The sequence below is a fragment of the Thrips palmi genome, unplaced genomic scaffold (assembly GCF_012932325.1).
Source record: "Thrips palmi isolate BJ-2018 unplaced genomic scaffold, TpBJ-2018v1 HiC_scaffold_18, whole genome shotgun sequence".
Classification (NCBI taxonomy): domain Eukaryota; kingdom Metazoa; phylum Arthropoda; class Insecta; order Thysanoptera; family Thripidae; genus Thrips; species Thrips palmi.
Genome location: NW_023144627.1, coordinates 14,224,807 through 14,251,356, shown reverse-complemented (window position 1 = coordinate 14,251,356; position 26,550 = coordinate 14,224,807). Strand labels below are relative to the sequence as shown.

General features: G+C 57.1%; 1 protein-coding gene across 5 annotated transcripts in view; it reads right to left on the bottom strand.

The window, feature by feature from the left end:
- LOC117644338 (serine/arginine repetitive matrix protein 1) overlaps positions 1-26,550 on the bottom strand; it is an 85,644-nt gene that overhangs the window by 42,490 nt on the left and 16,604 nt on the right. For all 5 annotated transcript variants that reach the window (XM_034383699.1, XM_034383701.1, XM_034383702.1 and 2 more), the window contains 2 exons: positions 26,015-26,116; positions 15,113-15,149 (listed from right to left, as the gene is read on the bottom strand). In XM_034383699.1, the coding sequence (XP_034239590.1) occupies positions 15,113-15,149; positions 26,015-26,098 (121 nt within the window). In that variant the 5' untranslated portion in view covers positions 26,099-26,116. The remainder of the gene's footprint in view (positions 1-15,112; positions 15,150-26,014; positions 26,117-26,550) is intronic.

Sequence of the window (26,550 nt, the reverse complement as noted above, 5' to 3'; positions counted from 1 at the left end):
GCAGCGTCAGAGAGGTTACGGGGACAGTGGTGACGCTAGGTGCACTGGACAGGCAAGACTTGAGCGTCAAAAAAATAAATTAAAAACTATTTTCTTTTTAAATAAATGAATTGATTTTAGTTTTGAACAGTGAGAAGCTTCTGGAAAAACATGTTGGACACGTTTTCCCGCCAAAACATTCCACACTACAATGCAGAATGAATGGCTGAGCGAATGAATGAGCAGCAACAGCTGACTCCGTCGCACAAGGGGTAGGGCAGGCGGAGAGACGGAGAGGGAGAGCGTTGCGTAACGAAGGCTGACACCCATTAAGACACTTGAACTGTGTGTGCGGACGGTGTGGACCGCGCCCCATGTAATGAACTACAGCACTGCATTGCACCGCTGCGATGCCCGTTGATAGTGTGGCTGCAGAGAAAGGAAAACTGGGCCGGGAAAAAATAAGATTGGAAAATAGAAAAACACCCTGAGGTGCTTGAAATTTCAAAAGACAGCGAATGAGGGGGAAAGGAAGGTTATGCGAAGCCTTGCAACGAGTGACGTGGACACTTGAGGCAGATCAGTCGCTGTCACAAAAGTCACATTTTCTTGCTGCATCCTCCAAATTAGGCGTAATTCTCCGTTGTTGGCAGATGCGACCTTTCCAGGGTACGGATGAAAGCGAAAACTCGGCCATGGTGCAGTTCGACCGGGTCGCTCCGGCCAGGTCATGCCGGGACGGGTCGTGCCACGCCGCGCGCGCCTGCCTGCTTACCCTTACGGAATACACTTACGATAGCGGAGCGGACACCGCGGGCGGTCAGGCGGGTCAGGTTTTGTCAGACACCAGGCCATTATTCCTTTTTCTTATTGTTCGGTGCATTGCGCACGCGTCGCACACTGCCAAGTGCGGCGCCCAGCGAATCGGCCCCCTTCCATGCACTTGACCGCCGCCAGGGCGTGCCACTATCGAGAGATCGAACGCCAATCCCACGGCACGTAATTAGCGCTGGCAGTGCCTAGCACGCGAGCTAACTGGACCAGCGCTGCCAACTGCCCGGCCCGGAAACAGCACGAGCCCAGTCCTGTCCTCCCTTTGCAAGCATTCACTCCGTTTTGGCGCCGTTTCACGGCTGCCAACTGCACGCGCGGGAAACAGAACGGTCAAAACCCGCGGAGCGTCCATACATCACGTGCTCAGTGTTGCCTTCCCTGGAATTATTCAAGCAGCCTCATGTTTTGGCGCGCTTTTCACGGCTGGCTGCGCGCGGCACGGCACGCGCGACCGTCACGGCCAAGGTGAAGGCGGCGTGGGAGTGGAAAGCGATGTGCTTTCATCGAGCAAAACGAAAGTGACATTACGGCACATCACTCGATGTGTCGGGTGAAAGGAATCGAAACGAAACCGAAAGCGAGCTTGACACCGACCTGCAGGCGAGAGGACGGTCCGCCGATGAGCCTCGTTGCCCCACCGGCAATCTTTATTTCCATTTCGTCTGGCCTTGCCGGCCTTGCACACCTAGACGGTGTTGTTCGGACGTGCCTGGACGTGCTGGTAGCGCCGTGCCGCCGCCTCGCCGAGGCCCATTTCGTGATTGTTCTCGGAAGGCGGCGACGGCGCCATTTTCACTTGTTCCAGAAATTGAACCGATTTCCATGCCGAGGGAGGGCACTTTGGCAAAGGACAAACCTGGAATCGAGTCCCTTTTTCAATTGGCGTTGCCAACCTCTGCAGAGCCGCGGAGCAGCTTTACGGAATGGCGACCTCGATGGTTTTGTGGTTAGACGCGCTCCGTAAGGATGCACGGCCTGGCTGCCTGCCTGGCTGCCTGCCTGGCTGCCTGCCTGGCGTGGCGCAAGGGAGTCCATCACCGGCTCGGCTCGGCCGTAGGGTCCATACTCGGCACGGCCCGGCTGGGCCCCGACTCCACTGCACTCGTTCAAACTGGACTCCATAAATGTACATATTGCACAAGGCGTGCAAATACAAGGCAGATGATACCGTTCTGGAGGCGCGGCCGCGGCGGGAGAGGCGGTGCCCCAATCGACTCGGGTTGGCGACACTTGAATTGCAGTTGGATGGACGTCAACAATCGTCAACAATTTTTTGAAGCTTAGATACTGGCAGAAACGAGCTAAATCTCCGACTGCCACTTGCGAAATCTTCAAAGCGCTCGTGCGTTCAAGTCTCCTGCTGAAGAGCCGCACCCTAGACGGTCCCTAGGCTCATCTAGAACGCCAGGCCCGCGGCGGTGTGGCATTGCTTCACGTATCGCGGCACGAGGCCCAAGGACGAGGTATTAATGTCACACTCTGCATTGTATCGCCCTGCCCGGGCCGTGCCGGCGTGCCGCAGCCGGTGGCAAGCAGCGGGAGTGATTCCCCGACAAACTAAGACGCTGAGCTTGACACCGCGCGGGCCGTGTGAACAAGGCTGAGTATAGCTCGCCTGACGTAACGTTGTCATAAACACGACCGGAAGCAGTCGTAAACGGAACGGACTATAGACAGCGCGCTCTGGAGGAAAAATTTGCATTAGTGGTAGAACACCGTGAAAAGCGTTCCCAACGTGAGACAAACCGGCGGGAAAGTACAGTAGTTGCCCCCGGTAATTTCGCAGTGTGGAAGCTCTCGGCGCAGAAGTTACAGAGGCCATTTTTCAGTGAGAGTTTCGAGAAAATGCAACTCTGCAAGTTTACCGGCAGTGTGGTCGTGTATGTAATAGACGAGACGTGACAGGTAGAACCGGCGACATCGCCTGGCGGGGAAAAGGCTTTGCTTACTACTACAGTAATCGACGTGGCCCGCTCTGAATGAAGATAAGACTGTCTGTTTGCCTGCCTGTCTGTCTGCTTGCCTTTGTGACACATTGTTCTGCAACGACCAAACACGGCGATCATGTCCCTCTCACGGGGCGGGTGAGGGGCAGCGCGCTGGCCCGGGTTATGTCAGCCGTAAAAGTCTCGCTCTTCCTCGCTCGATCCAGGATCGTCAAGACATGCGGTGACGGGCACTGCGTCGGGCGACACTTTTTTTACGACGCGTACTTTTCAGGTGGTTTGTGGAAAGTGCAAAGAGCTGGATCGGTTGTAAATATGTCCTCGTGCAGCTTTTGTTTTTCACGTCTTGTTAAAAATCTAAAAAAAAAGGTCATTGAAGTAAACGTACTTTTGTGGTGCGAAGTCACGTACCGGGCGTGCTTGTTTGTTGTGTTCTTTTTGAAATATTTTTTGATCCATCTCTGTTTTTCCGAACGTTAATAAAGCAAACAGGTGGCGCAACGCCCCGTCCCGGACGTGCTTTAGCCGCGACCCCCGCGGGGGCCCGGCCCGGCCGCGGGGCCAAGGAGAATGGCGGGCGCAGTCGTGCTGCAGTGCGCGCATGCGCGGGGTGACATTCAAAACGGCGTGAATCTCGCCCGCCCACCAGTGCACCGTCCCTGCAGCGTGCCTGCACTGCGCTGTGCCGTGCCCTGCACAGTGCCCTGCACTAGGGAGGCATGGAAATAGAAGGCCAAAGAGTCGCGCGCCCTTTGCGGAGCACGCGGAACAGGGATTACGAAGGCGGTGGTTCCGATAGCGCGAAAATCAGCAGAGCCACTGCCAGGAAAAATAATTCTCTTAGACATGCACTACAAAAAAATATATTATAAAAATATAAAAATAACTTTCTTGATATTACAACGCAGTGCATTTTACGTGCAATGCCTTTTTAAAAATAACGCAGAAAAAAAATGATGTTTTCTGAACAACTGAAACTTGTCATGAAGTAAACTATACATGTAAAGTAAAATGCCCAGTTGTCATTTTCGACCACTCACCAGAGTCAGCTTTTCTCTGCCGGAGGCGACTCCGGATGGCTCATTCCTACGCGACAAAAATGTTTCCTTTACGGTTCCTGCTTTCGCCGCGTGTGTCGTCGTGTCGCCTACAGTGACGGCCCAAAGTGCCACCGCTCCACTCGGGTCCGACAACACTCCGGACGAGGAGCGGTGCACGGCTGCACGGCGCTGCAGCGCGGACGGGCCGAGCCGGACCGCGTGACATAACGCGGATGACCTATGGCCGGGGCATCGGCAGAATGCACAGAGTCAGACTAATCGCAAGCAAAAAGTGAAGCAACTCAAATTTTAAAAATTTACTTGTTGACGAAAAAAACTTTTTTGGAAGTGTGCGAGCAGTGCAATGCGCCCAGGCCTACTGCACCAGCTGCGCACTGTTTGCCTTGGGTCCAGAGAGGTGTTTCGAGGCGCGGCCGGCGTGTCAACCCGTTGGCCAACCTGATGCGTGTTCCACGGGGAACACAGTTGAACACAGCCGCTGCCCCGCACCGCACGCAGCCTCGCGGTTTACAAGCGCGCCGACATTCAAATCAGCGCGCGTTAACGCCGGCCGCGAATTTACTCCAGCGCAGGCACGGTGACAGGGCGCCGCCATTCCCCGTCGCCAACTAGGCCAACGGGCTGACTGAACCCTGCCACATTCAAGGGGCGGCACTGCTTTTCAGTGGAGCGACGAAAAGTCGAAGAATAATCAGTTTCGACCATTGCGGCGGAGGGCGCCTGCAAAGTTGCGGGTAGGCAACACTGCAGTACCTCGGTGTGTAACGGGACTGCATACCCAGCAGGCGCTCAGCCCTTACTTTTACAAAAATAAACATAAATTAAAGTAAAAGTCCTATTTTTAAATTTGGAAGATTTGGCTGAGAGTTTTTGATTCGATTTTGTAATTTGATTTAGCTTTTTTTGGCGTGTACGACATCGGCTGTGACGTCCTAATGTTCCAATGGACCGATCTGTTTCTAATTAATTAGCCCCGAGGCGCCGGCAGTACTAATGCTCGCCCATCCAATCTACGACTCTCACGCCCGTGCGTCTGCGGGGACGAACAGACGGACGGACAGATAGACAGACAGACCCGCCGGACAAAGCTCCCCAAGCAGGCCCCGTGACACAGGGAAGTGGCCATTAGAATGCAGGCTGGCCGCCCGGCAGCCACCGCCCGGCCCAAGATGGCTGTGAGCAATTTGCGCATCGTCCTTGGAACACCGAACCCAATGTTCAATTAGGTGCTAAGCTACAGGTGTTGTTGCGCGTCGCATTCCTCCAGAAAAATCCGGCAGCCAAAAGCGGCAACTCATTTTTGTTGACGTTTTTTTGTTTACTTTGGCCAAGGCGTGGAATCTGCCACACCGAGGGCACGCCAGCGAGCAGCGACTCACCCGTAAAAACGCGGCAGAGGCCGGCGTCGTCGGCCGTGGTCCGGGGCATGGCGAGGAGCGTCGCGGGGCGTCGCGGGGCGTCGCGTCACCGCCACACACGGGCCGCGTTGCGAGGCGACGCCGCGGCACGCCGCGGGGGGCGAGCTGAATACGTTACACTGCCAGCAGCGTTATTCTCGACAAATTCACGTGAAAAAAGTAAGTTACCACGGGAACGGCGAGGGTTAACTAGAGCGAGAAGTAGTCACAAAAATACGGTCCATAATCAAATTTTCAGAAAAAAAAATGTAACTAATTTTTAATTTACAACTTGAACCGATATTTTTTTGTCAATTCACACCAAGTATTTTTCAATTCACAAGCAAAATTTTTAATTCATATTGAGAAATTTTCCATTTTCACTGAGAAATTTTCAATTGTCACCGAGAAATTTTCGATTTCCACTGATAAATTTTCAATTTACACCGATTATTTTTAAATTTAGGCCTACACCGAGTAGTTTTCGATTCACTCCAAACAAAAACAAGCTCATTTTGCTGAATTTGTCAGTGAGGCCGCCTCGTTTTGGACTCGCGTTGCCTTCGTGATCGACGGTCATCAGGAGCGGGAGACGGTGGCGCGGGGCCCTTCGAAGGGCCGTGGGGCCGCGCGGCGGGGTTTCCACGAGTGGACCTTCCAGACGCACGGTAGTAAACGCCGACCGCTGTTCCTCTCCGGGAAACAAGCGGAGACCCAGCAGCGGTGCGGACGAAAACAAAGACAACACTGATGGCCCGGGTTCAAAACCCACGCGTTCCCGAAAACGCCAAAAACTTTCTAGTGCTGGAACCAGCGTTCGAACGTCAGCACTCTGATGCCCTTCACGATCACCACCCTTGACCTAACCAGAGGCACAAAAAAAAAATCGACGCACTTGAGGGGGATTCGAACCCGGGCCGGGTGACGCGCGCGGTTTGCGGCTGCGCCGCTGTCGGGACTGCGGGCTGACTGACGAGGATGGCGCGCCCCGCCCGAGCAGGCAGCCACACTTCATTCGGCGGTGCATCTCCATATTCATATGGCCTTGACATGTCACGGCCGGAGCAGCGGGCCTTTCTCAGGTGGCGCCGCTCCGCCTCTCATCGCACCCACACTGCCAGCGTGCTGCCAATAGTGAGGTCGTTATGCGCAGCGCGACGCGCGGTAATGAGAGGGGCTTATTGGCAGTCGCGGGGCGGAGCCAGCAGACGGATTCGGCGAGTCGTTTTCGTCGCTCTGTCTCCCTCGCACTCACGGGGCGTCCCGTGTGGGTGCGACAGAGACAGAGCGACGAAAACGACTCTCGGATTCCGTCTGCTGAGCGCGTGCCACCGGCCTGAACGTCACTTCCCGTCAGCCATCCGGGGGAGAACCCAGAAGGGACTTCTTTTGGCAGGAAAATGATCTCGCCCCGAGAAAAACAAAATCACTTTTGTTAACTTTTGTTTTTATTTTGCGGTCCTCGGTTTTGATTTTCGTTACGAGCAAAACATGCCATAAAAAAGAGAAAAGCCTACCGAAAACAGAGAGAGGAAAAAACAAAAACAGAAAAGGCCAACCGCCCACCACGCACGCGCGGGACGCACAACCCCACACCGCAAGACCGCGGGAATGTGGGGCGTCGCGACGTGATCCCGAAGGATGTGGCGAGGATGTGTGTTCGCGCGAACACACACACACGTGAGCGAGCGCGCCGTCGTGGGTGGGTGTGTGTGGGCGTCGGACCGCGGCGACGCGTGCGGGGAAGTGCGCTATCATCAGGGACCGCGGGGCGGGGCGGACGGGGCTGGCAGGCAGCGCGGCGGCGGCCGGTGGCGCCCCAGACGGGGCAGGCAGCAGCGCCAAACGCGCGCGGAAAGGGGGCCAGGCCAGGCCCGCCGGGGCGGCGCGGCATTTCAATTGGCGCGAACGCGTATTTGCAGTGAAACTGACTATTTGGCACCGCGGTCCGCCGCGGTCCGCCGCGGTCCGCCGAGGCCCGCCCACCGCGGCACGCGCCGCCTAACTGGACCGCCCCTCAAACGGGCCGCGCTGGAAAACGACCTCACTACTTGCCGGCGTTACCGCGGCCGGCACTGCCACAGTACTGTTTGCCCCACCAATTACCGCCAGCGACCTTTCCTCTTGGCAGCGTAGCGTTCGGCGGTGGTCGCTCTCTATGGATGACTCGAGAGCGCGTGAGCCCAAGGCCGACCCCGGCGTGCCCCGGCGTGCCCTGCAGCAGGCTGATGCCGAGAGTCGTCGCTCCGTCTCTCTCGCACTCGCGGGGCGTCCCGTCCAGGTGCGAGAGAGACAGAGCGACGACTCTCGGCATCGGTCTGGCAAAGCGCGTGTAGATCACATTGCGCGAATAAATAATGGCGCCGGCGAAAGGCCGGGCGGGAATAGTGTGGCGGTGCACTGGAAGCAAGCATTAGCGTAGTTGCGAGCATTAGATTCGTTTTGATACCATCCTTGGCAGGGGTGACCCTAGTCAGGCAGAAAATTTGGACCAACCTTTTTTTTGGTCACAACGTACACAGTGTTTTTTCATTTTTCATTTAAAAAAAAAATTAAAAAATTTAGATTTAAAAAAAATTAGGACCAACTTGTTTATTTTTCGGTTACAACGTTCACAGTGTTAAAATTTTAGATTTAAAGTTTTTTTTTGTTTTTTGTTGTCTTAGGGTTAAATTGGTAGTACTGGTAGCGCCACTTCCTCCCACAACAGACGCCACCGGAGGCGCCGTGAGGTCCAGAACACCAGAAGAGACGAAATTGGCATGAGAAATCTGTCCAAAAGGGAATTTTTGGCGTCAAGGCCGCGCTCCGTCCCCCAAGTTCCCACGGGATCCCGGTCGACACAAGGGCCGGGCGATCCAGGCGGAAGCAATAAGAACTCCCCGCTCATTTGCCGGCCGCGGTGCCCGCGGTGCCTGCAGTGCCCGTGGTGATCGTGCAGGCGGCGTGTTGATTGCAATCACCATTTGTCACTCTTCGTTTGCGGCCATTATTATAAACCGCGAGTCGCCTTTGTTCTCGGTCACCGCGCGCGAGCTCGGCAAAAACGAGGGCCGGTGCCGGTACTCGAACCCGGGCACGAAAAGTGGCGCGGGGTAACACGGGCAGCAAACAAGCAACAACAATAACAGGGCCGTGATTATTATTGTTTTTATTTCTTTCAGATGTTGGATACCTTCCTAAATTTATTTTGTGTGTGTGGAAAAGACGGGGCTCTACCCCCGGTTCAAACAGTTCTGTTTTCGCGCGGAAGGTCGTCCAAGTTTACCTTCGGCCTTGCAGTTTCGCGTGCTGGCAGCCCACCCCGAGGCGGTACTGTGAAGCAGCGGCCGCCAAGGACACGCTGCGCGACAACACACACACTCTGAATCACAAACCGACTCACTAATGACTTTCACTCACAACACGCAGTCTGGATGTTGTTGTAATGCTGGGGCGGATACTTGACCGAGAGAAACGCCGTGCTGCACCGTTTTCGGCAGCAGCAAGTACCTGCAGCGCTACCGCCACCGGAAGCATGCGAGTGGGCCAGAAGACCGGTGGAGGCGGTCGAAATCCCGGGCGCGTTTTCAGCTCCAGAGTCGCTGAATGGAGCTCGTAGCGAACGTGAGACCCCACCAAAGGATCGCTCTCCGAACGAGGAATCCATTGGTGGGGTCACACGTTCGATTCGAGTCCTGTCAAGCGACTTTGGCGCTTAAAACGCGTATATAGTTTTGGCCGCCTGCGCCGGACTTCTGGCCCACTGCGACCACCAGCACCATGCGACCACCACCACCAGCGCCCACCAGCACCACGGCCCACCACCAGCGCAGCGCCGCGGGCAATGTCACGTGTCCCGGCAATCGCCGGGCGACAATCATCATGACGAAAGAGCGCCGCGGTCGTGCACGACGCGTGAGTCACGGTGCGAGGCGTTACTCCAGCCGTCCGAAGAGCACGCAACCGCCAATTGCAGATTCAGCCGGTCAGGGCGAAAACAATAAAAAAAGTCAGAAAATTGGCAAAGTGAACCAGTGAGATAAATTCGCGACCCCCTGCCGAGAAGTGCTTTGCTCGATGTTTTTCACAGTGACATTTCCAGCTCCAGAGGAGTGATCGCCGGGAGTAGCAGCAACAGCAGCGCCACCTGGCGCAGCGCTGGAGAAATGCCGCAGCGAATGCCTCCTTAAAATCTCAATCCAGACCGCCAGGCGCGCCGCTAGGGCATCCTCTCGTGCCTAGCACTTCGTCTCTCCTTTGCACACAGTGCTCCCTCATTCCTTCTCCGACACACACACACACATACACACACTCACACACACAGAGTAGCAGCAGCGCTCATGGTGGCACGGCTGTATCAAAAGCAATGGTAGCGACATGTTGTCATTTGTTGACCTGAATTTCTCGGAGGCGCGCACTCACACACGCGAGCTAATGCACTCACGGACGCACACACGCGCACACACACACACACACACACTCCGACGCACGGCGGCAGTGCAGGCGGTCCTGCGCGGCGGATGGGAACGCTTGTTTCTTCTCCAATCGCGCTGGTATGCCTGGAGCGTGGCCAAGCAGCAACAACAACAACAAAAAGCAGCAACAAGAATGAAAAAAAAAAACTGCAACAACCTCACCATATCTCGCAGTCAAGATGAACCCGACCTGATGGCAATCAGTGCATGGTACTGTGTGTGTGTGTGTGTGTGTGAGAGAGAGAGAGAGGTGTGTGTGTGCGCGCGTGTGTGTGAGTGTGCGAATGCCATTGGCACCGAGCTGCCAGCTGCTTTAACATTTCAGTCCGGGTATCACAGCCGCCCACGAGGAGCTAGCGCGAGTCCAGCTCACCCAGAGCACCGCTGCTTTCCGTGAAGACAATCCTCGGATAGCAGGCGGCCGCGTCCCGTAACGGCGAGTCGTTACCCATTTAATAACTCAATTGGAAAATTCTGCCGACCGGACGTGTCCGCGGCCGGGTCTCAGAACACGCCGCACCCGCCGCGGAGAAAAATGCGGAATTTCATTGAGAAGTGCCTACAGAGCGCCAGAAGACCGGCGCCGGTGGCCAAACTCTAGACGCGTTTCGAGCTCCAGAGTCGCACGTGTGTGACCCCACCAATGGATTCCTCGTTCGGAGAGCAATCCATTGGTGGGGTCACACGTTCGGTTCGAGCCCGATTCAGCGACTCTGGAGCTCAAAACGCGTCCGGGATGCGGACCGCCTCCGCCGGTCTTCTGGCCCACTGTGCGTCGCGGAGGCCATCGTCATCACGGACGTCATCGACACGACCAGAGTGCCGCGGCGCCTGGCCACGGCGATCGTGCCGGCCGTATCGACGCCGAGCAGAGCACCGCGTCGACGCCTGTGGAGCCTGCCGGCCAACCAGAGCAGCTAGCACAGCCACGGCACGCCACGGCACTGCCACAGGCCGGCCGGCCGGACTGACGGTCATAACAGCGGCGCACGATCCGATACGCTACCAGCTGCTTATGCGGGTGGCGAAACGGTCAACACAGCCCCAAAGTCAAGCGCCGGCCTGCGGACTGATCCCTAGAGTCGTCGCTCTGTCTCTCTCGCAACTACACGGAACGCCAACGCCCCAAGAGAGACAGAGCGACGAAAACGACTCTCGGAATCAGTCTGCGCTGGGCATTATTATTTGCTGCTGGCGGATGGCGGATTTATACCGGCGAGCCCAGCCGAGCCGGTCGGCGAGAAGACAATAGTCGAGCGCCGACGTGCCGCTCGCTGGAAACTAGAAATCAAAGCGCAGATGCATTTATTCGTGCCAAGGCTTTCCTACCACCAATTCCACGTTTTTCCGAATTTTTTTTTAGCGTGCTGATGTCTAAACTTGCCGCTGGAATCTCTTTCTCTCCTTCCTGATTCGCCGGCGGCGGCGGCGCCGGACAACGACAACGGATCGGGGCCAAGTTCACGGGCTGTCGCGCGCGTCGGCGACAAGCTCGGCGCTAGCCGGCCTCATCACGCCCACCTGGCCGGCACACTGTCTCTCTCGCACCCAGACGGGGCGCCCCTCGAGAGAGACAGAGCGACTGCAGTCCGCGGCGCGCCACGACCGAAATCCGGCGGCCGAACTGGGACGCGGCAGCAGGTAAAGTAGTGCCTTGAAATCGAGGAGGAAACAATCCCGGCCGAGAAGACGGGCATTCCAGGTGCGCTACCGGCGCCAATGCGATTTCAGGCTTTCAAAGCCTCGAATGAGAGGCTTCCCCGGCGCGCCTTCGCGGCCAGCGTCAGCGTCAGCCGCGGATTCGGCGCGCGCGCGTTGGCGGGCCCGGCAAGCAAGCAGGCCGTCGGCGGTGAAGCTCCTTGTGTTTACACTCGGCGCACAGTGGGCCAGAAGACCGGTGAAGGCGGCCAAAATCCCGGACGCGTTTTGAGCTCCAGAGCCGCTGAATAGGGCTCGAACCGAACGTGTGACCCCACCAATGGGTTGCTCTCCGGACGAGGAATCCATTGGTGGGGTCACACGTTCGGTTCGAGGCCTACTCAGCGACTCTGGAGCTCAAAACGCGTCGAGAGTTTTGGCCGCCTCCACCGGCCTTCTGGCCCACTGTGGTGCTCTCGGGCGTCCTGGGTGGCGGAGAGGCGCCCTCTGAGGGTTCACCGCCCCGCCGCCCGAATCCAGCGGGAGGCACACCATCGCTCCGTCTCTCTCCCACCGGTGGGCCGGGCCGGCGCGCCGCGGGGGTGCGAGAGAGACGGGAAGCCCGCGCTGACAAGTGCCTTCTAATTGCCGCCGCGTTGCCTGCCGCCGCGCTGAGCAGCGCAGCCCTGCCGCCCCGATGATGCCCGACACGTCTTATTACCCCGCAAACACGCACGCCGCCACGCCGCGCCGCACCGCACCGCCAAGCCAAAGACTCGGCGTCTCCGCCGCGTCGCTGACATCAGACCTCTCCGCCTTTACGGCCGACCACAAAAATTAAGCCCTGATGTGCTTGCCGCCACGGCACACGTGTATGTGTGCGTGCGCGTGTGTGGATGCCGATACACGTCGTCCAGAGTCTTTACAGTCCTATTCCTGATACTCCAATCCATCTAAATGCCTGGGCCTAAACGGTACCTACGGCAACGCGTGCACACACACAGACACACACACACACACAGAGTGCGAGCTTTTGTTCGTGTTACGTCAGGTCCAATAAATGCCGCTGAATGTCTGAATGTGTTCTGGAGAGCCCTGGGCGGCGCTGGGCGGCGCGAGACTCTCTGATCGACGCCCGCTATCAAAAGCGCAGTGATTACTCTCGACCTCGTGGCCTGCCGGCAGCCGCCTGACTCACAGGGGGCGTTAAAAAAAAGAGGGTTTAGTCAGCAGCGCCGCGGTGCACGTGTGGCACTCGCTTGAGACCGCGCCAAAATAATGCGATAAATATAAAAACAAAGCTCTTGTTTCGCAAGCCGCCATTTACCACCGCTGCGCGCTGCGCCCGCCCGGCTGCTCGAATAGATATGACGGAATTAGTACCCGGCCGGTCGGTCCCGGTCGGTCGGTATCGAACGCGCTGCGGGTGAGTGCCAAAGAAAGAAAGGCCGCTTGTCTTTGTGAACGTACCCACCGGCGGCCCGGTATAATTAGGCATGTCGAGATCTCGAAGCGATACCTGTCACTGCCTTCTGGATATGCGTCGATACGTCGGCCGGGCGTTTCAACACGTTTCGCTGAATGGCGGTGCCATGGCGGTGCCATGGCGGTGCCTTGCCGCCCCGAGCCGATTGGACGCCGAAGCCGGGTCTTGTTAGGGCGGGTCACTTGTGTGAGGCCGAAACCGTTCGGGGAAAGAAACTATACGCGCACACCTATGACGCCATTTTTTTTGCCATTTTTTTTTTCTCGACGGTAAGTATCCGTTTGGCCGTCGGGTGCCTCCTCTCAAGCTTTCAAGCCGGCCACCAATACGCCACTTTACCGCGCGGCGGCAGCCCTTTGCTGAAACTTAAAACGGCCACTTTTGACTCCGGCGAAAATAAAATTCGGGGGGTCGGCCCGGCAGTTCGGGCGTTTACGTGGGTAATTAACGCGCCAGTTTTCAGGTTCCGAGAGGAGCCCGCAGGTGTTGGTGCGTGGTTTTGGCGCACTGTTGTTTTTTTTTGTTTCAGCGCGCGCTGGGGCGTCGCAGAGGCCTTTCGAAAAGCGAAAGGTCGGGATATTCTTTTCCCACCCCGTGGCGCGGGGACCTGTGTAGCCACGGCCTCGACCCCGGGCTGACTCCCGAAGCGACCCGGGTCACCGCGGGCGCGCTGGCGTGCCCCGGACCAGGAGCCCGGGCACCAGGGGCCGGGCAGGCCGGGCACGGCGACAGCCCGGCCTTGGCCGCCCGGTCCCTCCCTTCGCCGCCGCATATATTCACACGCGGCGCGGCAGATTAGGTTTAAGAGTGGAGAATGGCTGCGGCAGGTTTTTCTCAGGGGCCGTCCCAAAGCCGGACGGACCTAACGAGGCCTTCGACTCTGCGACGTAAAAGTATTTTTCCAAATTTTTGATTTGGCGGTTTTTGCGCTGACGATGAGGTACGTTCGCAGACAGCCGCGAAGGCGTCGGCAGGCGAGAGTCTAAAACGAGTACCTGAAACGTGTTGCCTGTGTTTATCAATAACTGAAGTCGCGTGCGTGGACGGCCGTCGGGAAGAAAGAGAGAGAGAGAGAGAGAGAGAGAGAGAGAGAGAGAGAGAGAGAGAGAGAGAGAGAGAGACTGCACTTATCGCCGCCAACATTATTGGCCGCCGATCCGCACTAAATTCGAAGCCTCCGTCTCTCTCTCTCCCTCTCACGCGGCGCTGCGGCGCCCCGCGGGGGTGCGACAGAGACGGGACGACACAGGGTGCTGCGGCATTCCGCGGCATTTATGCCACTTAGCCATGCACGCGGCCGCGAGTGCGAAAGTGACAGGCTGAATTAAGAGAGGGACGAGACGAGGGCGCTTACTGCTGCTTTTCTATCCCTTTTTCCAGCGGAACAAGACAACGCGGCCGTCGTTACATACGCAACTTACACACACACACACACACACACACGCACACACACCAGCCCGGCCGAGCGAGACTTGATAGAGCTAAGCGCAGCGCGTCCTCAAGCCAACAAATTGACTTACACGTACAAAAAGGGGAGGAACCTACACGCGGCAAGCATGGAAACGGCCAGAGAAAAAAAATATAAAAATATGCCCAAACGAAAGCACAATAATAGACTGAACAAACTTCTGCAGCGTGGTGCAAAACGAAGAAAAGCGACAAAAGCGCAGCCGAGAGTGTGTGACATCATCCAGCACACACACATTTTTTTTTCACCTCTTTGCCTCCTGCACCTTCTCCTCCTCCTCCCTGCCCCCCGTCTCGAGTGTACGATGAATATCTTGCAAGGGCGCCGAGTCTAAGCCACCGGGCGGCCACAGGGAACCGAATCGGCTGCCGTGTGTGTGTGTGTGTGTGTGTGTGTGTGTGCGCGCGCGCGCGCGCGCGCGTCTGTGTGTGTGAATGCAAGGGGGCGAGGTGTGAACGATTTCAGACATTAGCAACGCCTTCGGTCCCGTTATTAAAAGCAGTACGGATGACTATCAGTGGGAGGCGAGTGTCATTCAAGAGGTCATTCGATCCAGAGCGGCATATAGCGGGGCTAGATTGGCGCAGAGCGACCCGGATCGTGTTCAATTGACAAGGTTCAGTTCTGTACTGTCAAGAATTTTAATTTGAGTTCAAGCTTACTGGAGGAAACGAGAAGTGAACTTGTCACTTGGAATCAAATCCTGGGATTACACCCTGTGCAGACAAAATTTCTGCTTGCACTCTTAATTTAGAAATTTCGTACATAGACTTCTTTCTAGTTAGACGTGGTCGAGTCCGCCACCACTTCCCCAGGGGAATTGGTTAGTCGACGAAGCGTACTCACCTTCCTTGTTGGTAGCCTGGAGGTTGTCGGGGTCCACCTGCGAGGACAGAGAGGACAAGAGTGAGGCCGAGGTGGAGCTGTTGGGGCCGTTGGCGGAGGACGGCGTCGGCGTCCCCGTGGGGGTCCCCGTCGGGGTGCCGTGCCCGCTGTCCCGGTCGGAGCGCTTGTGCCCCGCGTGGGGCCCCACGCCCCCGAGGGGCCCTACATTGCCGTGGTCAATGTAGTGGTAGGTAGCGCCGTCGGGGGCGGCGCCGGGAGGCGGGGAGACGATCAGAATCACCACCATCCCGGTGGCGTCGTCATGGTGACCACATCACTGCACTGTTGCCACCGTCGCGAGCGGCCCGTCGCGCTGCGGCTCTACCACGGGGAAGTCCAGCCTCGGCCGAGGCGCGGCGAGCGAGGCGAGAGGCCGCGGCACGGGCAGGACGGTCTGCGTTCGCGCGGCGCGGCGGTCGGCGGCGCACTGACTGTTGCGGCCGCTCAGCGCCGCGCGGTGCGGCCGGGCCACGGGCCGCCGCCGCCGGGCCGCGGACCTGCAGCAGCCCGACAACAGCCTCCGGGCGGCCGGCCCGCCGCGAGCTTTCCCATACGACACGCACCGCCGTCCGCACGGCATCGACGCCGAGAATTGGGTCCGGATCGGCCGAGGCAGAAAACGCCCGTGGAAAGTTCGGTACCACGAATCGATCCAGAAAAAAAAACGACCAAAATCAGCTAAAACACGCTCACATACACTCAAGGTCGACCTTCATTAAAACGCTTCCCTCCTAATCCTGGTGGTACAGTGAGCTGAACGCACGGTCGACGCGGTCACAGCACGGCAGGCGACGCACATATGCAACAAAATGTGCCCGGGCAAGTGCGTGCGTGTGTGCGCGCAAGCGGGAGAGAGAGAGAAGTGGTCACCGAGGTGGTCTCGCACCACGCGGCGGGCTAAGGGTCGTGGGACCCGAGAGGGACCGCCTCGGCGGTGCGTTCTTTACGTTGACGCGGATTTCCACGTCATCGGACGCGGGTTCGAGTCGCGCCGATTCCTTTTCGTTTTGCGTCGTCTGGCTGCCTTTTAATTACTAGCCTTGCCGACCGACGACTGACCCTGATGCGAACTTGGAGGCGAGCGGATGCGGCGGCAGTCAATCGGAGCGTTTAATGGCGATATTGAAACGTTTAAAACGCTTAAAACTGGACGATGACTCTGCGGCAGGAAGCATAATGCGCCCAAGTGGACGCACCGCCCCCTGCCGTCCGGCCGGCCAACGGCAGCCAATGGCAGCCCAGCAATAACGACACTCGTGATCGAGCGAGGCTACAAAGCACTGCGAGGCATACGGAACACCGGCCCGGCAGAGGCGCATAGCGCCGCACAGCGCCGCACAGCGCGGCATAGCGCGCACCGAGAGGCGTTGCGTCACCGGGACCTTCTTCTAGGCAAACCGCGCCTATTTGTCAAAGGTTCCAGAATAAATCGGGCTCAGGGACGTGCGCCAGGGACCGGGCCTGAGCCACGTGGGTCATATGGGTCATGCAGCAGCAGCAGGTAGGGTAAGTAAGTGGCCGGGGTCGAAGTGAGTCAAATGGGGCAGTCAGTCTTCTGCTGGATCCATGGATCCAGCCACCAAAAAAATACGCTGTCAGAGAAAATTTCAGAATTTTCAGAGTCAAGTGTTGAGTGTGAGTCAAGTGAAGAACGTTTTGAGTCATGAGTCATGTCTCAGAGGTGCCACTCTAAATTCCAAAGGGCAACTTTAAACAACAGTAAACAACTTAAAACCAATCATTTTTCTCTGTCCTTTAAAACTTTTTTTTTCGCGGGTGCTGCTATTTTCTCGGCTATTTTTACCGTGTCTTTTTTACGATGAGCAGCCAGAGGGAGCAAATCAGGTAACGCGCGGGCTAACCTCTTTCCGTGTTGTTAAGGGCCCCGCCATCAGCAGGCTACTGCTATTCAGTAGTGCCAACGCATTTTCATACAAATGGATTGTGTGAATGGCCACGGCAAGGGGCCATTCAACACACACACACACACACACACACACACACACACACACACACACACACACACACACGGCCACTTACGCGCGCGTCTTCGGCGGGCGGCGCGGATTGGATGTTGCTTTGAATTGCGCGCGCTGTGGACCTGCTGCGCGGCGGGCACAGCACGCATTTTCGGGGCGTGGCGGAGCGTGGCTCGCGGGAGAAATGGAGGCAAGCATGGAGGCGCCGTGACCATTGGCCATGACCTCCCTCTTTCTCCACCAGCATGTCTGTCTGTCTGTCTGAGGCCTCATACGGTAGACAGGGAGGCGAGGTGGGAAGAGATAGAAAAAAAGTACGGCACGAAACAAAAGTAATGCAACACGACTAGGGTGAGGGTGAATCGTCCTTTTATTGGAGAGGCAGAGTCAAAGAAAAAGCCTCTTTAAACATCAAAATTCTAAATTTAATTTAATGAAACTAAAATAATGTAATGCGTTTGAAAAAAAAAAGTAAGAGGCACCCTAGAGCGTCCGACATAGTATCACGTAAACCGAAACAACCGCTGAAGATCCCCGGTCGCGGCCAGAGGAAAAATCAAGCGAACAAGACGGGACGCGGCGGTAGAACACTCCGGCGTGTTAGGTAAGCGGTTCTCCATTATGCTAAAACGAGTCACGCTGTTGTTGTTGTTGTTGTTGTTCTAGTGGTGGTGCTTGTTGTTGCTGGATCCAACAGGTTGTGCTGCACCAAACGCACACACACACTCGTTAACTTTTTCGCGAATATCCCAGCGTGCCGCTCTCCTAATGACTCAATACATGGAAGCGAAAATGGAAGTTTCAACGACAATTATTATCCGATTGCGGACGAGGGAGGCACTGAGGATGCCATAGCAGTCGGCAACGTGCCGACAGAATGCCCCGCCTCTCTCTCTCTCTCTGTCTCTCTCTCACATAAACAGTCGCCGTCTCTCTCGCACACTCACACAGAGAGGTCTCTCTCCGTAGGGTCACCGGCAAAACAGGTGCTAATTGCTGGTCATACCTCCATAGTGTGCAAGTGCAGTGCAAGTGTACCGCAAGCAGCACCATGTCTGACATGCCAGCCCAAGACGGGAGTGGCGGCCTGCCTGCAGGCCTGGCCACAAGCAAGGGAAAATAACTCCAGCCAAATCTGTACACCGAAATTCATCAAACTTGTAAAATTCACTGAAACTCATCAAACTCATCAAAATTTGACTGAAACTCATCGAGACTCGACGGAAATTCATCGAATTTCGACTGAAATTCATTGGATTTGTACACCGAAATTCACAGTGATTTCCCCTTGGCCACAAGCCTGGCCGACAGGGAGGAGGCCGACTGAATTAAAGTCCCCCGCAGCCCGCCTGCTCAAACCATTCCCACTACCCGTTCCTCGCGGGATTCGCAAGAATTAAAAAGCCGCGCCATTCACCAGGCATCATCGTGCCAGTGATCGGTATCGAAGCACGGACTCCAAGATCTTCTCCAAGGTAAATGTTACACTGCTGACGTTTCCTTTGTTTGCTTGCAGGAGAGGAGCGTTCTCTACTAATATAAAAAATTTTTTTACATTTTTTTTTCATCTTTTTTTTTCGAAATTTGACCGCGTTAGGTGCTGGCTCCTTACTTGCGGCCGGCACGCTCGCATTGACAGGAAGACACGCGAGGCCGTTTTCCCAGCGGCTCGTGTCGGCGGACGCATAGGGCTGCCGTCGGTGCGTCTCTCTCGCACCCACAGGGCACGTCGCACGAGTGGGAGAGAGAGGGGAGGGGAAGGGGGGGCCTCCGGCGGAATCAGTCTCTACAGGGCGGCCGGCAGGGCAGGGTGCGAAGGGGCGCGGGTTCAACGCCCGGCCGCCGCGCCGTTCATCACACACACACACACACACACACACACACACGAGCGAAGCGTTCATTTTTCGCGTCGAGGGGTTTGATTTTGTCGCGTGCCGATGATGCAACGGCGAGACAAAGCCAGGAACCGCGGGCAGGCCGTCGTACCGCGTAGGGCCCCGCTGCGAATCGGCCGCGAGAATGATCTCACCGCGTCGCGGCCACGCCCCTGGAGGGGCCCAGGGGGGGCCCAAGGGGGGCGCGGGCCGCGCAGGTGCCGGTACGTAGTATGAGAAATTGTTGAACAGGGGAAAAAGGAGCGACATAAGTCTAAACCAGTTTCGCGCGCCCGGTGGATTTTCCTCGCCTTAAGAGGGACCTGATATAACCCAGACCGAAATCTACTTTGATAATTTTGTTTTTTTTTTTATTTAAAAAAAAACACTAAAAATTGTTATAGAGAAAAAAATCCGCAAAAAAAAAAAAAGAAAACGGAAAAATTTTTGCAAAAAAAACCTGCTTTGCACAGTGCTTTTGCAGTGTAGCGTGCGGTGACCGATTGCCTCGGTCAACGGGATTCATTGCCGCATCAGCGTTTACGAGCGCAGAGCCACCCGGGCAACACGGCGCGGCACGGCGCGGCACGGACACGGCCTCGCCGACAGGGCCTGGGCACCGGCCTGGGCCTCGGCAGCCCATCCTGCCTGCCCGGCACGGCAACCCCTCACGCCTCACTCCGATCGGAGCGCGCAGAACGCGAAATTTTTCATACCCGCGCGTGCACGCGGCTTGGGGGCGTGGCGGTGGCGCGGGGCGCCCTGACGCAAGAGGACCTCACACTGCATTGCAAAGCCAGGCAAAGCCAGGCAAAGCCAGCCGCCGGCGTACCGTAAATCAGGCAGACAGACAGACAGACAGACAGACAGACAGACAGACAGACAGACAGAGACAGACGACAGACGGACAGACAGACAGGCGGTCAGACAAAGATTAAAGATCAGATCGGACTTCTCGGTGACCAGGTGGGCTTTTTCGCGCGACCCGAAATTCTAGATTAAGTTAGCGCCTGTGACTCATCCAGCCGTTCTCCAGATGGATCTCAGGAGGTAACTGACCCCAGAACGGGACCCTAGTGTGACGCATTCCCAACAGTGCATTTGCTCGAAGTCCTGTCGCTGCACACGCGAGAATATTCACATCCTTATGCTTAACTGTTATGCACCGCTAAAACTTATTGCGGTATAAAAAGAGTACTGATGGCATTCTTGACTTTTTAGCAGATGATACCTTCACACTTGAAACATACTTAAAACTACTATACACATGAAGGTGTCAGCGTGCTTTTACTCTCGAGTCCAGAAACGAAGCGCGTATCCTAAACAATATAATAGGGGCTGGCTGCCGGGGCGGGCTGGTGCGTGTGGCTGGCTGGCAATGAGGCGCAGCCTGCGCGGGATTCGACAATCCCTCCTCGGTACAGCGCCAGCGGCACCGGGCGTAAACAATGGCACCCCCTCCTCGCTCGCGACGGCCTGCCACGGCCTGCGCGCAACATTGACAATCCCTCCCCGCCTGCCACGGCGCGGAATATCGCGCAACAATGCCTCCCGATTCGGCCCGGCCCGGGGCACTCGGGCCAGCTCGGGCTCGGCGGCAGGCGGTGCAGGCCACAGCTCGGCACGGCTAGTACCACAGTACCAACACCGGCCACCTCGCTCGGGTCTATATATTTTGTTTCATACACAATTTTAATTACTATCTTTGGAATGAGCCCGCATACTACCCCGTATAAGGAAACCGAACGAGTATTGACTGAGAAATTTGAAAGGGAAAAGAAAAAAATTTGAACTCTACACCCCCTCCCCAGTCTTAATGGGGAGGCCTCCTGCTTTACTTCGGTGTTCGGGATGGGAACCGGTGCTATCAGGTACCTGGGGTTAATCCCGTCAGCGACTCTAAGCGTTCGCCGGGGGACCCAGTAGGACCCCAAAGCTCAGGCAGCTGGGTGAGAGCACCCAGTACGAAGCTCTTAGAGGGGCGGGACGTAGAGTGAGACGACAGAGAGACAGAGAGAGACTCAGACAGAGAAGAGGTTTGGTGGGAGCTTTTTGTTTTCGTAGGGTTGGTTGTGTACCCCATGGTACCCCCACTGTCCGGCGCTCCCGTACCGAACATACAGCGTTTTAGGCCAGCTTCAAAGGACTTATCATCGCCTCCCCGACAAATCGAGGAGGCACCACCCGCAACCACACACCGGGTGGTCTGGATTGATGGATCAAATACTCCATCGCTCCAGTGCCGAGGCCAACCCGCCGAAGCGGATTGCTTTTTAGACACCCACAGCGGAGTGGCCAGGTGAATGTGACTCTGACCACTACGCTATCACGCTTGTACGTCTGGCAGCGTGTTGGACGACGGGTTTGAGTTGCAGTGGGAGGAAGGCAGTTGAAAAATGTAACGAAATGATGGGATTCGATCCCCGGACCCCGCCGCCGCCACCGGGATCACACGACTTTACGCTCTCGGCCACCACGGCCCATGATGAGGGGATCGGCGTGAGGTGGGTTCTTGACGCAACAGGACTCGACCGACCCGGTCAAAATTTCGCAAGAAGTTGGGGGAGTCGAACCGCCGACCCTAGCATTGGGAACCGACGCCTCTACTCCCTGGACCACCACGTCCCATGCATGGAGTAGGCTCACGTTCACGGGTTTCAACCGCACTGGGTGAGGCAGTAAAATTAAATGGAAATATTTGTTAGGAGTCGAACCTCCGGCATGTGAGTCTGTTGCACACGGCTCCGCTCGGATGGCCTCGAACCACCACCCTTAGGATAGTAAGTCGAAAAAACGTGTGTGACGCTGGTATTCGAACGCCGGCCTGCGGTAACTCGATCCCACGTCTCTAACCTCTCGGCTATCACAGCAGATGTGAAACGTGACGGATCATCTGCTTTCATTAACGTTCGTTGAATGAGATTTTTTTTCCGAGCGCAACTGAGCGCCTGCGAGGTAGGCAAACGGGCAGTGCGGCGCTCCGGCGTGTGACGGGACTGCCTACCCGCAGGCCCGCAGGCGCTTCCCATCCCCGCACAGTGGGCCAGAAGACCAGCGCGGACAAAACTCCGCTCTGATAGCCTCGAACCGTTCCACAAAAGAAAGGAAATCGAAAAAAAAATTGACATGCCGGTATTCGAACACCGCACTGTGCAAATGCGATCGAACGTCTCTAACATTTGCACAGTGCGGTGTTCGAATACCGGCATCTCATTTTTTTTTTCGATTTCCTTTCTTTTGTGGAACGGTTCGAGGCCATCAATGCGGAGCCGTGTAGAACAGTCCCACACGTCGGGGGTTCGATTCCTAACAAACATTAACATTTAATTTTACTGCCTCGCCCAGTGTGGTTGAAAACCGTGACTTCAGCCTACGAACTGCATGTGCCGTGGTGGTCTAGGGAGTAGAGGCGTCGCTTCTCCGTGCTGAGGTCGGCGGTTCGACTCCCCAAACTTCTTGTGAAATTTTGACCGGGTCGGTCCATTTCTGTCGCGTCAAGAGACCGCCTCACGCCGCTCCACTCGTCATGGGCCGTGGTGGGCGAGCGGCAAAAGTCGTGCGGTCCCGGCAGTAGGGTCCTGGGATCGACTCCCATCATTTCATTACATTTTTCGACTGGCTTCCTTCCACTGCAACTCAAACCCGTCGTCCAACACGACGCCAGACGTACAAGCTTGATAGCGTAGTGGTCAGAGTCACATTCACCTGGCCACTCCGCTGGGGTGTCTAAAAAGCAACTGCGCTTCGGCGGGTTGGCCTCGGCACTGGAGCGACGGAGTATTCGATCCGTCAATCCAGCCACCCGTAATTGGTCGCGGGTGGGTCCTCCTTGATTCGTCGGGAGGAGATGATAAGTCCTTTGAAGCTGGCCCTTAAACAAGCTGTATGTTTGGTAGAGAGCGCCGGACAGCGGGTGTACACTTGGTACAGACCACCCCGCGAAAAGCAAAGGCTCTCAAGGCAGAGAGAGACTGTCAAACCCGCCCTTCAAGCCCGGCCCATATACAGACGAGAACCCCTGGGGTCGCCGCCTGTAAAGCACCGGTTCCCCCGATCCACCGAAGTTGCAGGCGGCCCTCCGACCTGTGTGCGGAGGTGGGAGAAGGGCCCCCCTTTTTTCTTCTTTTTTTTCGATTTTTGTATCCGGGGGGGGGGGATGCATTGCGCCTAGGCTTTTTGTATCCCCCTCCGGCCGGCCGAGGGGATACTCCTCGCCCAGGCTCTTTGTATCCGGGGGGGATGCATTGCGCCTAGGCGACGTGCATCCTCCTCCGGCCGGCGGGGGATACAATAAGCCTAGGCAAAATGTACCCCGGGGTACATTTCGCCTAGCCGCATTGTACCCGGGGTACAATTCACCTGGCACCTAGGCGAATTGTGCCCCTGAGTACATTGAACCTAGTCGTCATGTACCCCAGGGTACTATGGCCCTAGGCGTTGTGTACCCGGGGGTACTCTGCGCCGACGGGTACAGTTCGCCGCCTCCGCCGGTCTTCTGGCCCACTGTGGGCCGGCCGCCCCGGCTCCGCGGCTGGGCGGGCGACTTCCGGGGCGGAGGTCGCGCATGGCGTCGGCATGCCGGCATCGCCGACGGCGGACGCCACGACGGCGGCACCGACGCGGTGGCCAGGACGACGCCAGGGCGGCCGGCACACTGCGGCAGGTTAGGTCCGCACCCACCGGGTTCAGTGCGGAGGTCAGGCACACAATGCAAGGTCAGGCCACCGCGCCCCGACGGGCCCCGCCCCGCCCCGCCGAGCACGCTCTCAAACCGCGTGAGCTTGAACGGGCCGGGCCGAGCCGGGCCCCGCCGCCTGGGGAAAGACTCGAGCGATCGATAAGAAAATTAGAGGCGGGACCGGCACGGCCAACACGGCACGGCCAGGCACGGCCAACACGGCACGGCCAACACGGCACGGCCTGCCCCAAAGCAGCCGTGAAATATCACCTGCATGACGCGCAGAGCGATTCCCACGTCAAACACGCGCCAGATTTACGGCGAGAGAGAAAAAGAGAGAGAGAGAGAGAGAGAGAGAGAGGGGGGGGGGCTGTGGCTTGAATCAGCGCGGCTGCACTAGAGTCTCAGTGTGTCGCCCAGTCCCAGACAGTGGAGGGTCCTCAAGACCAAGAAGCCAAATCCGGCCACTCCAGCAGCAGAGAGTCCGGTGCACTACAGTGCAGGTGCGCCTATGCCGGAGTGCGGGGCAGGACAACTCGCAGCATCCGGCCGAAGCTTGGCGGTCCTGCCGCGCCGGCAGCGAGGGCAGCACCGGTCGCGCGGCGATACCCCGCGCTGCGAGCTTGCACGCCACACCGCCAGGTGGCGGCACCGCCGCGCAGTCGATCCTGCGCCGCTAGATCCTCCAGCCGGGTGACTCATTCGCAGACGGACTCACACACACACTCACACACAACACACACACACACACACACACACACACACACACACAGACACACACAGACGCAGCGCGCGGACCGCGCCTCCTTGATGGACGACGACGACCGCTTGACGTGTCCATCCTATCTGGAAATCACTAACGCTACCGTGTCCGTCTTCGTCACGTACCGTGTCCCCGCGTCACGGCGTCAGTGTCACGCCAACGGTCCGGCGGCGGTCGCGTGACGAACGCGTGACAGTTTGGATGTGCTTCCTTCAATAGGTCTTTGGTGTAGGTAGTTGCGGTTTTCCACCGTAGTTTGGGAGTAGTACTGCCGCAAATATGTTGAATTCGAGTTTTGGCTCGGTACTCTTTGTACAGTGCAGTTTTCATTCATTCATTCATTCATTCATTCATTCATTCATTCATTCATTCATTCATTCATTCATTCATTCATTCATTCATTCATTCATTCATTCATTCATTCATTCATTCGTCGCGGAAAAATCGTTTTTCCGCAGGGTTTGCCCGCGTTTCCTCCGGCCGCTCCGTGTCCGTCCGCGGCCCTCATGACTGTACACTGTACACACAGTGACTATAGCGCCGCCGTCCCGAGGAGGCGGTGTCTGCTTTCCGCGAACCGGTAACCCTATCCTCTCTGCGCGGATTTGACCAGGGCAAGTAGTTGCTCTTCAAAAAAGAAAAGAGGGAAGAAAATGAAGAGGCGTTCTGTCCTTGTTCCATCACGCGGCCGCCGCCGCCTTCCTCCTGCCGGTCGTCGCGGCCCTCCGGTCACCGGCTAAGTACGCGGAAGAGCAGGACGACACACTGTAGAGACTTCCTCGGCGGTGCATCGGGCTGTTCTACCAATAGCTACTTAGCACGCGCAACACACTCGCACACACACACACACACAGTCACACGCTTACAGTCACACAGTCACACACACACACACATGCGGAAGTAAGCGTCCGTGTGCCGCGTCTTGCAAAGTCGGGAAAGAAACGTTTTGAAAGTTTTACAGTGAGCAGGTCCTGGTGGCGCCCGGGGGACAACAACCCGAGAGGTGGCGGAGAGCGTGACCCCTCGTGGCCCGTGGCCCCTCGCTGGGCTGTCCGACCACGCCCCTCCTCGCCCGCCCCGCCCCGCCCCGCCCCGGCCCGCCCCGCCCGCGGCACGGCACGCGAAATTATAATAGATTGGCACGGCGGCCCGCGGCGATCGGCCTGTCTCGTCACAGAGGGAGCACGCGTCAGGTCATCGCGGAGTCGTGAAGTCGCTTATCTGCGTGCGGCCCGGGTTCAAATCCCAACTTTTTTTTTTTTTTTGCTTTGCATGTTATTGAAATGAGCAGCAGGACCATGCTGCTGATAAGAAATGTACACTAGCTTGAAACTGACCTGGAGATATAAAAACACAGCCATAAATTAATCGTTTAATTTTTCTGGCCGACCGTTGGTACCGCGCTACGCTCACTGCACTGTAGGGACGCGGAATGTCTCAAGGCGAATGCGAATGAACCTGCCCGATGCAGACTAGACCCAGACAGGGCTCTGCTGGTGCACTGCCAGCGAGGGGGAAAAATAATGGCCCCGCCGGCGGCGGGGATCGAACCCGCGACGCGACACTTACCAGCTGCGAGTTGGGCGAGACGGGTGCCGCCTCATAGCGCCGTACGCTGATCACTTGTTGGGCCGGGATCACCACCTCCGTCATTGTCGCCTTGCATTTATCCTGCAAACAAGAAAAAAGACGAGTCTGAGTGGCGCGGGTTCGACTCCCACCGGATCCTTGACGTTTCTTTTTCCATCGCGCACCAGATGGCGCTGTCGTCGTTTCGGCGCCGCTCCCCGCGCATTCCAGCCGTCCACCTGCCAGTCGCTCTGTCTCTCTCGCACCGTGCCGGACGCCCCGCGAGTGCGAGAGAGACAGAGCGAGCTCGTCCGCCGCCATTCCGTCATTTGCAAGTCGCTCGACTTGAATGCGTCTTTGTCGTGTCGCCGATAACTTCATCCCGCGGGACTCTGGAGGCCGCCGGGGTTCGTAAACCGATTCCCTTCAGGGATTCCTGCTCGCTCGAAATCGGTCCCGGAGGGGTCAAGATCGCTGCCTCGCGACCCCGGCCCCCTCACTGTTTTGAAAACATCCCAGCCATTTCCGGAAGAACT